This window comes from Bufo gargarizans, chromosome 8, assembly GCF_014858855.1.
Source record: "Bufo gargarizans isolate SCDJY-AF-19 chromosome 8, ASM1485885v1, whole genome shotgun sequence".
Classification (NCBI taxonomy): Eukaryota; Metazoa; Chordata; class Amphibia; order Anura; family Bufonidae; genus Bufo; species Bufo gargarizans.
In genome coordinates, this window is record NC_058087.1 from 177,138,797 (window position 1) to 177,152,744 (window position 13,948).

The 13,948-nt window shown below is 44.8% G+C and overlaps 1 protein-coding gene across 1 annotated transcript; it reads left to right on the forward strand.

Moving 5' to 3' along the window:
* Positions 1 to 234: 234 nt before the first annotated feature.
* LOC122945689 (forkhead box protein J1.2-like) lies at positions 235 to 9,361 on the forward strand. Its single transcript, XM_044304835.1, has 3 exons — positions 235 to 325; positions 4,867 to 5,353; positions 8,014 to 9,361. Exons 2-3 carry the CDS (start codon positions 4,895 to 4,897, stop codon positions 8,665 to 8,667), a joined length of 1,113 nt encoding a protein of 370 aa, XP_044160770.1. The 5' UTR covers positions 235 to 325; positions 4,867 to 4,894; the 3' UTR covers positions 8,668 to 9,361.
* The last annotated feature ends 4,587 nt before the right edge of the window (positions 9,362 to 13,948 follow it).

Sequence of the window (13,948 nt, forward strand, 5' to 3'; positions counted from 1 at the left end):
TATATATATATATATATATACACTATAGATAGCGTTACATCACAGTAGTCACACTCCCCCTGCAGAGGACACACAAGGCTGCTCTCCTGCCCCAGCCACAGAGGAGGGGTTTGAAGACAATACCTTTAAACAGTTGAGAATCCCAGCCATCTGATTGGCCAGTGGGGGCACAGGGTACCTGGCAACCGACAACCAATCAGATGTCAGAGTTCTGTTTAAAGGACTGAGCTCCCCGGGGAGGTAAGGTGGCAGAGCTAGCAGTTCAGCGTGCGGTGGGATCATCTATCAGGAAACATCAGCCCCAACCTGCTAATCCTTCCCCGAGGTGAGACTGTCTTATCTTTTTATATGTCTTTTTACTTTCATTTTTTTATCCTTTACAGTAACTTTTTAATTCCTATAGACATAGAGTGAAATGTACCTTGCTTCCTATTGCTGGGGTGGAACTACAAGTCTCAGCATGGCAGGTTAATAGGGCGTACTATGAATCATGGACAGTTATGCCAAGGAGAGTTAACATGATAAGCCACAAAGAGTTCAGTGACAAACTCAGCTCTGCTACATCTCCATCAAATAGGTAGTAAAGGATCTGGAAAGATAGGCAATAAAAAAAGAAAAAAAAGAAGGTAAACTGGGGGGCAGCACAGGTCCGGGGGGAGGTGGACACCTGTTTACTGCTATTATAGCTGCTTCATCCTGATCGAATTGCCAGGTGACTTGATCCTGTCACACACATCCCCGGGGACCGCCATCTCCTGCACTATCAGCTGTTACAGGGAAGACCAGATAATGCAGGACGCAGGTGGACGCCGATCTACCTGTATATAATCTGCATTGATCTTCATGTCAGGTTACATAATCCTTCATTTTCCACAATGGCAAAATACGTATTATTTTATATAGGATTTATATATGTAATGTTTTCTGTAGAGATATAGTGAGGTGTTCTCTAAACTTGGTTCAAATCATCTTGATCTGGAGATGTAATATTTGTGGCTGTACATAGGAGTGCTGGTAAATCATATTCTTGTCAGAGGTTGATTAAAATGACACATTCAGCTCTGCTACATCTGAGCTTTCTAATTATACTTCTCGTTACATTGACTGTAATACACAGCACAGTTGTATTGTATCCCATACTATCTTACCATCATATCCCGCTATCCCAATGTTGTAATATCTGATCATATCCTACTTTCATCATATCAAATGATTATATCCCACTATAGTTCATGTCTTCCTATCCTATCCCACTAGCACGTTATAATATCTTCCTATCATATCCTATTATCATGTTATATTATTGTACTATCATATCCCATTATCATGTTATATCATACTGTCATATCCCATTATCATGTTATCATATCTTTCAATTACATTACATTCAATTAAATCCCAATCTCATGTTATAATTTCATCCTATTATGTCCCATTATCATGCTATAAAATCTTCCTATCATATCCCAGTATCATGTTATATCATACGATTATATCATATTATTATATCCTATTATATCATACTGTCATGTCCCACTATCATGTTGTAATATCTTTCTATTACATTACATCCCAATCTCATGTTATAATTTCATCCTATCATGTCCCATTATCATGCTATAATATCTTCCTATCATATCCCACTATCATGTTATATCATACGATTATATCCCATTATATCATACTATCATGTTATAATATCTCACTATCCTGTTGTACCGTCATACTACAATCCTATCGTATCACCCTGCCTTGGTATCATACTGGTGTAGAGGGGCTGGCGGGGCTATGATACTGGTGAGGTTTGGGACACTACTATGATAAAGTTATAATAATGGGGATATATACCTTTGCATGATGTAGGGGAACAGGACTACAACCTGCAGAGGCAGGACAGGCTGGTGACCGGGTCACTGATTTACAAAGTCATATACGTTAGTATACAGGGATTTGAAGGTGTTCTTTTTTTTTTTTCTTTGGGATAAAAGACAGCCGAGTATCATCCCTACCATCATATCAGACTATAATTTATTATCCTATTATCATGTCTATCATACTACCATGCCAGTAGATCATATAGTAATATAACACAATCATACATCACATTGCTTCTCAAACTGTGAGGTATGCCTCCATGATGAGGCGCCATCCAGTTGTTGGTGAGGCACAGAAGTAATTGTAATATAATACTTTCCCTAATCTATAATAACGGTCACAACAGGATTAGATAGGAGATAGACTTGTCATATATGTAGTATGGTGGTACATATGGTGCATGTAGTATGTGTAAAATATCTATGCTATGTAGTGTATATGGTAGGTGTAGTATATGTAGTACTTGTGGTGTACATTATATCGTCTATGTCAGGCATACTCAACCTGCGGCCCTCCAGCTGTTGTAAAACTACAACTCCCACAATTTTCTGCTGTAGGCTGTTCAGGCATGATGGGAGTTGTAGTTTTGCAACAACTGGAGGGTCGCAGGTTGAGCATGCCTGATCTATGTAGTAGATGTGGTATATGCAGTATGTGTACTTTATTTTATGTAGTGTATATGGTAGTTATAATATATGTAGTGTTTGTGGTATATGTTATATAATCTGTGTAGTACATGATGTAGTATGTGTAGTTTATCTATTTTATGTAGTGTATATGGTCGGTGTAATATTTGTGGTATGTTATATAATCTGTGTAGTACATGATGTAGTATGTGTAGTTTATCTATTTTATGTATAGTATAGGGTAGGTGTAATATATGTAGTACTTGTAGTATACATTATATAATCCCTGTGGTATAACGAAAATGTATTTACCTGAAATTTCCTTTTCCTGTAGTCCGCAGGCAGCACAGTCACAAATGGGTTAAAGCCCCCGATAAGTAGTAATGATCAATTAATCAATCAATCAGGTGGCCCTAAAGCTGAGCAGGAGGAAGGAGCCAGTGTATTTTTATAGAGCAATATTGAGTTTATTAAAGGGAGGGAAAGCTGTGCTGCCTACTGACTACCGGAAATGAAGATTTCAGGTAAATAAACTATCCATTTTTCTGGAAGTCCTACGGCAGCACGGTCACGAATGGGAGCTACTAACCAGTGGGTAGGACAGAAGACTACATCCATGTATTCTATTATGAATAGAGGCCTACGGAGTGAGGTTGTCCAGCCTGTAATTCCTCATCAAGAGCGAAGGCATTGACCATGCGGCAGCGTTGCAAATTTGTTCCAGTCTTATGTGCCCCAGTTTAGCCCAGGGCATGGTAGTTGAGCAGGTAGAGTGACTGATGAAACGGGAAGCACTTCTCAGTAGATCCCCTGATTCGCCATGCTAGCGGTATTACGTGCTCTCTGGCCCTTATTGGGTCCTTGGGGCTGAAGAAACAGGGCCTTGGGAAAGTTACATACACCAGCATAGGCTTCAGCGAAGCACCGCACCCAAGGGGGTATACAGACAGGGTGCTAGGAAAGCTTATGTGGTATATGTAGCATATTCGGTAGTATATGATGTGGTATATATGGTATATGGAATATATAATAATACTAATAGCATATCATACAGATGATATAGGAATGAAGGTTTTCCTAAAGACTGTATGGAGGCTAGAATGTCCTCCACCATGGAGTACACCTGCCTTATGATCTTGTGTAAGGTGATTCCTCATTATAAGCGATGAAAGGGTTGCTGCTGTGTGAACATGTACGGACGCTCCCTGGGTGACCACGGCACGCGCACAGGTAGCAGGAACAAGCGCTATTTGTTCTCAGAACGTTAGAACAAACAGTCTCTGGGGTGAGGTCCTGGGGGAGGTGGCGCTGCTTAGCCTGCACCCACTGCGGGAAATTATCCGGCTATATTTACAGTCATTAGGGAAGAGGCAGCTAAATGAAGAGCAAAAGGCAAACAAGAGGTGGCAGGGGCGTGAGAGAGAAAGGCCCGCAACCTGCACCATATAGATGTCATCCTATAGATGAGTCTGATCTTGGAACCCATTCAAGAGCCAGTGTGACTGCTACCTCTGCACCCCTATAGCTATGCCTCTATAGTTCTTCATAACATATGAGAGAGTTGAGTTCATCAGTATCAAATCTCTGCTAGAAATAACCCCAACAAACAGAAGGATCACCCAAAAATAAGCTGCATAAATGTTCTTTGAAAGGGTGCCTACCAGCAGTATCAACTGTATTAAATCAGGTATACTGCCTGGTAGGGTGGATCGTGCTGATTACAGTGATACCTGTCTTGTGAAAATCGGTTGTGGCGTTCCCAATAAAAACGACTTTTGTTCCTTATGCATTTGAGGGCTTCAGTGCACTGAAGGGCGGGGCATAGCCCCTCCTGCACCTCAGCTTTTCCCCTGCTGACCACGCCCCTCAGTACACTGAAGCCCAAATTTGCATCAAGAATAAAGGTCTTTTTTCTCAGGAACGCCACAACCGATTTTCAAAAGACAGGTATCATTCTGATCAGCAGGGTCAACCCTATCAGGCAGTATGCCTGGTTTAATAGGGTTGAGCCTGATAATAAGTGCTCTTTAAAGGAAATTAAAGGAGCATCCAAGCATATGGACTGCATTCCAGTGGTCTAGCTGCCTGAGCATTAATGGAAGGAATCATCGTTAATTATATTCAGGTCTGTTATGGAAGTAAAGATGATGGGAGTTGCTGTGTCTCTTAAAGACATATTTCTCCTCTTGAGGAGAAACATATGATACTGTTTATCCTGGGCATCCTGGTTCATGCTGACAATCTGTAGATCTACTGTGCTTATTACACAAGAACATCAGTGCCAAAAAGAGCAAGGACCATAGATGGACATGGACTGTCATATGCTGTCAGCTATGTCTAATATTTTGTGATAACTTTATTTCAGATCTGCCCTTGGCCTTCCTTAAGGGACCATGCCAGTCCTTTCTTCCAGTCACCAGGCTTCTCACATGGAGAAGGACAGTATCCGAGAAGATGACAGCTTGACCAACCTTCAATGGCTACAAGACTTTTCCATTTGGAACTCAGACTTGTCTTCCTTTGCTATTTCCTGCCCTCCTGCAACTAACAAGACCCAGGGTCCATGCAGCCCCCCAGCCGGAGATACGGCCTCCTTCCAGGCTCCTCGTGCAGGGAGACAGAAGTCCACCATGGGATCCAATGCCTGGCCTTCATTGCCTTCATCTGTACCAAACCCTATGCAGGAGGTGGATTATAGAACAAATCCTAATGTTAAACCGCCATATTCCTATGCCACACTCATATGCATGGCTATGGAGGCCAGCCAGCAGAGGAAACTGACCCTCTCCGCCATATACAACTGGATCACCCAGAACTTCTGTTACTATAGGCACGCTGACCCGAGCTGGCAGGTAAGAATAGTTTGGTGCGCATGAGGCAAAGGGGATGATCGTTCCAGCCAGAAACATAACTCAAAGCTCTTGGGCCCCCATGTAAAATCTATAACCTACCATGTGACTACCGTATGTGGCCCCCTCAAGCACCAAGCCCCAGGGAAAACTGCTACCTCTGCACCTTCTATGATACACCTCTGGCTCATTAGCTCCTAATAAGATTGTCCAAATTGTGGTCATTAAAGGTGGAGTAAGCCGAGGACTGCTGGGACCAAGCACTGCTACGAATTCTGGAGCTGCCCTGTAGTCTCAAGTAGCCCCTGATGATCATTCATTGTAGCAGCTGAAACGTTTCGGTATCAAGGGTTGGGTGAGGTAGATGCATAGCTGTGGGCATGTGGCAGAGTACCAAAGGTTGAGGTGGTCATATACCTTTAGCTGGTGCTGGCCAAACACCCCCATATACGTAGTAACTCAGTTCGTCCAAGCTTGGATGTGTCCTCAGTGGGGGAGATGTTCAACAAGGTGAATCCTTTTGCACCTTGATGTGTGCCAAACGAACATTGGCCATACATCTAATACACATTAGATGATAGGCTGGTCCCACCAAAATTGATGGGTTTGGCTGACAAAGGTCTAATGTGTATGCCCAACTTTATTCAGGAAGGTGTCCCATGATGGAAGTAGTTTCATAACTGCTGTATAAGTCTCTTCTTGGTCATCTATAGTCCATGACTAGTTGTCAGCCCTACTAGTCTATAGCTCTAGAGAATCAACGTAGAGTTATGGGTGATGGTTTATGTGTGATTCTTCATGCCAATCCTCAAGATACACCAAAAAGTCCCTTGAGGACCTTCTATATTTGGATCACATGTGGTATTTACTGATTCAGGGACGCTAATTCCACCTGCAAAATCAAGGCATGAGATGTTCTGAGAAATTGAGGAGCAGAATTGAGAAACACTGGCCTATACTGTATATCTATATGTGCAGGTGTGTAACATATGAAACTGAGATTATTGTCGCCTAAGATTGAATTTATGGAGAAATGTCCTTTACTTTCTTTGCAGAAGACATGAGGTCTAGGATATTGGTGACCTTAAAGGGATTCTGTCACCTCCCCTAAGGCAAAAAACGATTTAAAACCAGCCATGCAGCACAGCTTACCTGGATTAGGCTGTGCTGTTCAATCTTGAAATCCGTCCAGCAGTTAGTTCAAAAAACGAGTTTGATCAATGAGGAAATGCGTCCTGAAGGTGCCCAGAGGGGCGTTTTTTTCTTCTGAGAGAGCCCAGTCCCGCCCCTTTTTCAGTGCCCAGCCCGCCTTCCTTTTACTTCCTAACTGCCGCCTCCAGCCTGCCACAGCCTCCCCTTCCTCTCCTCCCCCTCCCTCTTGCCGAACGAAGTCTCGCACAGGCGCAGTACCCACTGAGGGCTGCGCCTGTGCGATCATCAGGAGACTGAGGGCGGCAGCTTCATCTTCGTCACTGGGCATGCGCCGAGCCCAGTGACGTCCGATGCTCGCTCTTCCCTCAGCAGGGAAGAGCGAGCATCGGACGTCACTGGGCTCGGCGCATGCCCAGTGACGAAGATGAAGCTGCCGCCCTCAGTCTCCTGATGATCGCACAGGCGCAGCCCTCAGTGGGTACTGCGCCTGTGCGAGACTTCGTTCGGCAAGAGGGAGGGGGAGGAGAGGAAGGGGAGGCTGTGGCAGGCTGGAGGCGGCAGTTAGGAAGTAAAAGGAAGGCGGGCTGGGCACTGAAAAAGGGGCGGGACTGGGCTCTCTCAGAAGAAAAAAACGCCCCTCTGGGCACCTTCAGGACGCATTTCCTCATTGATCAAACTCGTTTTTTGAACTAACTGCTGGACGGATTTCAAGATTGAACAGCACAGCCTAATCCAGGTAAGCTGTGCTGCATGGCTGGTTTTAAATCGTTTTTTGCCTTAGGGGAGGTGACAGAATCCCTTTAAGTATCAAAATTTGGGAGGCAATAGCTATACCATAGCATCAACTAAGCACCAGAAGATGCTATGCAAAGTCTGTGGGTCATATCATTATACAGGGGCATGCATCTGCAGCCCCTTAAGATGTTGTTACAACCTCTCCAAATCAGATGGGTAGGCCCATGTCAAGATCTAATGAAGGTTTAAATGCAACCACTCCTTCCAGGTTTTGGGTTATACAGCAGCTATGTTTCTACCCTTACTTCACTATAGTACATAAAAGGATCTCAGTGTATTGGACATAAGAGGAGTTTTGTATGGGGGCATAACTGACCTGCACATGTTGAGGTGGGAATCTCCCTGTGTCTATGACACACTGCATTATTCATGACCAGCTTCATCTTTTGGTGAGGTCTGTGCCAGGTGTCTGTCCATAGTCATGTGAAGGCTACCTGCCTGCTCTCAGCGACAGCTGCATAATAGGGCACTTTGTCCTGGCTGTAAGGGACACCTGAGCAGGTAGAGAGTGGGGGAGGTCAGAGATGACGGGGTCATTCATCTACTTTTCACGTCATACTTCATTAACCAGGCCTGAGGTAGGCATTGCACCAAGTATAGGGGAACCACAACTATAGTGGCTTGCATAGACTTGTAGTACTACAACATCTGCCTCGGTACATTGTTTTAGACATGTCTATCCAGTTCAAATTTAATGATTTATTTTCCATTTTTAGAATTCCATCCGCCACAACCTCTCTCTGAATAAATGCTTCATGAAAGTCCCCAGAGGCAAGGATGAACCTGGGAAAGGTGGATTTTGGCAGATGGATCCTCGTTATGCTGATATGTTCGTCAATGGCGTACTGAGAAGGAGAAGGATGCCAGCGTCTCATCTTGACCCTCCAAGGTGCAATAACGTAGCCGTCCACCATCCCTACCAGTCATCTGTTCGACCAAATAACCGCCAAACCCCACATTCTTCTTGTAGCTACAAGCAGCATAGGAGGCAAGAGAAGCCCAGTCCTGTTTTGCCAGCCCTGAGAACACAGGAACGACATGCGGACAACTTCTTTTCTTCTGAAAATGATCATCTGCATGGAAGCAACTTTGATGATCTTGATCTGCAGACAGCCTTAATATCAATGTATTGGGAAGGAGACCTGGGACCTTCCGGGATCAATGCTTCAGTGGTGAACACTTCCAGTATGGAAGTGGCCCAACAGGAACCTGCCATAATGGATAGCCAATGGTTCCTGCCTCCAAACCACCACCCAACTTGGCAAGAGTTGAAAGAGGAACCTGTGGCAGATCAGTGGTACATAGACAGTGGTTATGTTGAAGATGTTCTTTACGAGTGCCCACCATGGGAACGGGTAGAGACATTATGACCGGATGCTGGAACATAAGTCCTAAAGAAACCAATGGTTGGATTTCACATTTTAATGACTGATGAGAAAACCAGAACTGAGGTACTTCTCAGGTTTTTTTGTCTCGACCTTTCACGGTTGGAGAGCTGCATTTGAGGTGAGTCTCAAGAGAACTCACATTGGTGAGGGCATGAGGTCAGATTGATCACCTATTTTGCAAAAACGAAGGGACTTTAGCCATAAGAGGACACACAGACCTCTACAATTTTTGCATTTTATGACCTGGGCCTGGCGTTTATGATTTGGATCTTCCCAGGAGAACCACCCTGGAAAACTGAGAAGTCACAGCCATTTTTTACATCAAGCAGAAATATATTTTTTACAAATCCTTTAATCTGATAGGTTATATATAAGAAGAGGTCTACGAGCAGATGACATATTAATGGATCTAATAGATTTTATGAGGACAGTACAAGGATTTCATATGTGAAGGATACGTGAATCTAGATGTAAGGCCTATGAAGAAGGCCTGTCTGACATATGCAAAATAAATGAGATGTAATAAAGCAGCGTCCTTTCGTTTTCTGAAGCTTTTAATGCCCATTATCCTTTACTATTATCATCAATGCTGCCCTACACCATCATCTAGAATAAAAAAAATATTAGAGGGGGGTGTCCCATAAAAAATATTCTAAATTTTTCAAACCAGCACCTGGATCTTAATACTTTTGTAATTGCATGTAATTAAACATTTATTATAGCTACTGAATTATTCAATGAAATCTATCTGTATAGTGCCACCTGCTGTTTGCTCTTTTTCTAATTTATCTGTTCTGCTCACTGAGGTGGACGCACATGCTCAGTTCCATCTTTCAACTGCCACCAACTGCAGCAGAAAGGACACATTCCCTGAAAAAAGACACCTCCTCCCCCTTCCCGAGCTGCCAGCTTTAAAAATAAATCTAACAGAGCAATTGGAGCAATGAATTAGGGAGATCTCTGGACCCATGTGAGGTACAGGGCTGGTTCTGGCTTTGTTAGAGATCATCATGTATTATATGATGTCCGATTTAGATTTTTTTTTATGTCATGGGATAACCCCTTTAAATCAAACAAGCCCTTTAATTGACTTTATTTCCTTGAAAGGAATTCTTTACTATGAATGATCTGCACTTGTTAGAAGAGGCCCTTGATGATAAGCTGATCACACTGAATCCTTCTGCTGGCACCCTCAGCGATCAGCTGTAATCTGTTTCTAAACAGAGTAGTATGTGTTCAATTTCCCTGCAGCGCCTCTAGAGGGGAGATTAGGAATTACACAGTATCCATTCAATAAATTGTCTGCAGGACATGGACAGGTCCTCCAGAGTGAAAGACGATCATTATAGTCGCTCTCCACTCTGGCCAAGAGATGAGGATCCTAAGCAGAGGACCCTCTACTGACTCTGAATCCACTAAGAAGGTATAAAAAAGGTGTTTTGTAAACTGGACAATCCCGTTAATAATGGGAGTATTAGCTTAAAGAAAAAGGTCTTTTTTTTTATTATTATTTTTTTTATCCTATGTCAGCTAAGCCCCATGTAAGTGAATTGTGCAATACCAGTTATAGCCTGTGGACAAGAGTGGCGCTGTTTCTGAAAAAAAAAAAAAACATTTATTTTTAATCTCGTACAACTTTATTTTTACCATTAAACTGGCCATAGACATTAGATGTGTATCAGCTGAACCTGCTGACTAATGGGTATGGTGGCCTACCCCCATGTCTGATGTCAGGGAGAATAAGGATTGGGCATGTTGGATTTCAGATGCCCCTTCCTTTTGCCCTCGGGAAATAAGCCACTGCCCAAGATATCTGGCGGTGGCTTTCTCCCTTCTCCCCAATCACAACATGTGCATTCTCAGCAAAACTGAGCATAAATATGTATGGGGAGGATCGGGAGAGATATAAATGACTAAATCTTTAGGGCAAAGGATGACCATTGAGGATGAATGTGGCTTAGCTCCTGGGAACCAGTGCATATCTGTAACATTGACCCCCTACCATGTGCTATTTAGAATACTGATGAGAAGATGGGCCCCCTCAGACACCAGGACCTACCAGGGTGCGACTGCTAGGTATGTTGAGGATAAGCAGCTTCCAGACATCTTTGGCTCTGCTTATCTCACCCTCTTTAACCAGAAACGGCGCGGGTCATGTCTGGTATTGCAGGATTCACTTCAATACGGCTGAGCTGCAATACCGGACACATCCTATAAACAAGAGTGGCGCTGTTTCTAACATTACGTACGAAGGAGGGCAGCATACCTTACTAAAATAATGTGCCTCCTTGTTTCTAACCATGAACATAGGGCCTGTAATATTGATTTGATATTGATGCTTCTCTCTACGTGGAAACCATTCAATAAAATAGTGCCGCAACGGAAAAAAACAACCGTCCCATGACCCATTGCAGCTCTGTGTTGAACATATGTGCCGGATTATCAGATTTTTCTGGATTAGGGAATGCCAGACTAAAGGAATTTCACTGTAAACTGATCAAAAGGAAATTGGTCAGCGACGGGGCCTATTTTTTCAGCGCAACTGTGGCGGGTCGCTAATGATTATCTCACGCACAGACCCCATCACTGGAGGACGCGGTTTGGGAACCTCCCCGGCCGGCGGTGCTGTTTTATCAGGTTCCCAGCGTAATCCTAGATGTGTGTGCGATTAGCTCTTCTCTCAGCAGATGACAGCTCATTATTTCCAGCAGGGGCTCAGTTTTCCATGGTATAATTAAACAGGGGAGGGGGAGGTATGGAGGTGTAGGAGCTGGATACAAGGCACCCTGTGACCCCTGCGACCTCACATTTAATGAGACTATGTGGGAGTCCGAGAGGGTTGTCAGATCCCCAAGTCACTGAACCTATGGGTTATCTGTAGTCTTTATCAGCGTCTCACTTCATGCACTTGTACGTATTCCCCATCAAAGACTCCCTTCATGGTCAGAAAGTCATGAAATTTATACTGATGTAAAGTAGAACTGGCTTAGTTGTCCATAGCAACCAATCAGATTGCAGCTTTCATTTTTCAGAGCTCCTTTGGAAAATGAAAGGTGGAATCTGATTGGTCGCTAGGGGCAACCAAACCAGTTTTCCTTTACACCAGTTTTGATAAATCCTGAATTCTATTCACAAAGGCAGATTTGGTATCTCTGGGGACACAAGCAAAGTTAGGTCGCAGGGGCCCCTCAGCTAAGCTCCACTCCCATCATCCCACTAAGCAATACTCCCATCATCCCACTAAGCAACACTCCCATGTTGCCTATTTGGCCATCAGTATCAGATCTGTGTGGGTCCAACACTGGGCACCTCTGCCAATCAGCTGACTCGCAGCTGACCCCATGTCACCACGAGGCCGCAGAATTTGAGCAGTTCCATTGACTTCTACGCAGTCCAGTGTTGGGCCTCATGCACACGACCGTTGTTCTGGTCCACATCCGAGCCGCAAGGGTGCGGACCCTTTCACTTCAATGGGGCCGCAAAAAATGCGGACAGCACTCCGTGTGCTGTCCGTATCCGTTGCTCCGTTCCGTAGCCCCGCAAAAAAAAATATAACATGTCCTATTCTTGTCCGTTTTGCAGATAGGCTACAATGGGCCACCGGTTCCGTTCCGCAAATTGCAGAAGGCACCCGGGCGGCTTCCGTTTTTTGCGGACCGCAAAAAAAGGAACGGTCGTGTGCATGAGGCCTAACAGACACATGCTCCCATACTCATCCGTGCTCCTCCATGCCTCTGTAGTCTTCTGGTTGAATGAAGTGGTTCCCAATTTAACTTACTCTGATGTAAGCGGGCAACGCTGGTGAAATGGATCCGAGGGGGGGCGTTCCCTAACACACAAGCTGTGAGCAAAGACGAGCTTGATAAATATTCTAAGACTGAGTGAATTATGGATGGGATCCCATCACCTGTCAGGGAGCCGTCACGCACCTGTCGGGCCCATGCTCATCCCTCCGCTCCGTCACGTGCTCCCGGCTCAACCATCCCGACTATACGGCCGCTAACGTAATGGATCCAGCTGCCGGGTGAATTATAGTTATAGCATGGGAATGGCGTGGGGTTAGGTGAAGCGGGTGGCAAATAGGTAGACCGCTGCCCCTGCCAATGGTGATGCTCTGCTAAGATACACCCCTGGCTGCAGGTATCTAATCAGACAGACATGCCAACAAAGACTGCAGAGAGACTGGCGCCATGTTCCACAGTATAGCGCCATCTTCACCATGGCGGGTGTGAGTTTTCGGGACTGGGCCAATACGTAAGGTCTATAAAGTATGGCACCCATATTACAGGTGGAGGTGCATGTAGTGATACAGGCAGGGAACAGAATACGGTCCAGGCAGACGGTAGCGTGTGGCGTGACCGGGCATCCGTAATTTCCTGTCCTCTTCCTTGTGTTACACGTAAAGAATAAAGTCCTGTAACCTCATCTTTTAGCAGCGTGCAGATCAAGTATCGGTGGCTTTAACCCTTTCACAAGTGAGCTGGGTGTAGCATTCGAGTAAAGGAAACCTTCATAGTAGAAGGACTTCTTGACAGGCAGGAGATGCTGGGGTTTGTAGTTCCACTGGATCTGGAGAGCTATTGTCTGTTCGTCCTGATCCTCTTTGTTCATGAATAGAATGCCAGAGCTGCCGTAAAGACTGACACGAGCGATTAAACATTTGAACGCAACTCTTTTCATGCGCCATTCAGGGTGCCTAAAAAGCCAGATAACAACCCCCAACAGATAGAAAGATAGCTGGCACAGATAAGAAATGGCAGCACATGATCCAATTAACCAGCTCCTGCCTGGTCGCCGGCATTCCACCACACTGGTAATCCAGGGCCGACACAGGGTTCGGCCATTCGAACAGGTCCGTCAAGATTTTTAACCCTTCGCAGTACCATCTAGGAATGTTCAGCATGAACAGACCTGCCCGGGGACTTGGGTGGCTGACATCCCCCCCCTCCCATTATACCTCCCAGGGCATTGTGACTGGCAGGGACACAAAGTGCACTATCACCCGGGCCTGCCGAAACATGTCCCCTTGTGTCACCACATGCATTCCTCCACTCATGGGCTTAACTGTTTGACGGCCGAGGAGGTTGAAACACATGGCAGTAACAGACTGAAATGTCCAGGCTCCATGGTGCAGTCTGATCTCATCTGGAAGGCTCTATAGGGGGGAACGCCGCTTTTAGAAAAAATAATAATAATAATGCACACTGCAGTCTAAGGTATAGGATATCCCATCACTTTACGATCAGTGGGGGGGGTCCCAGAC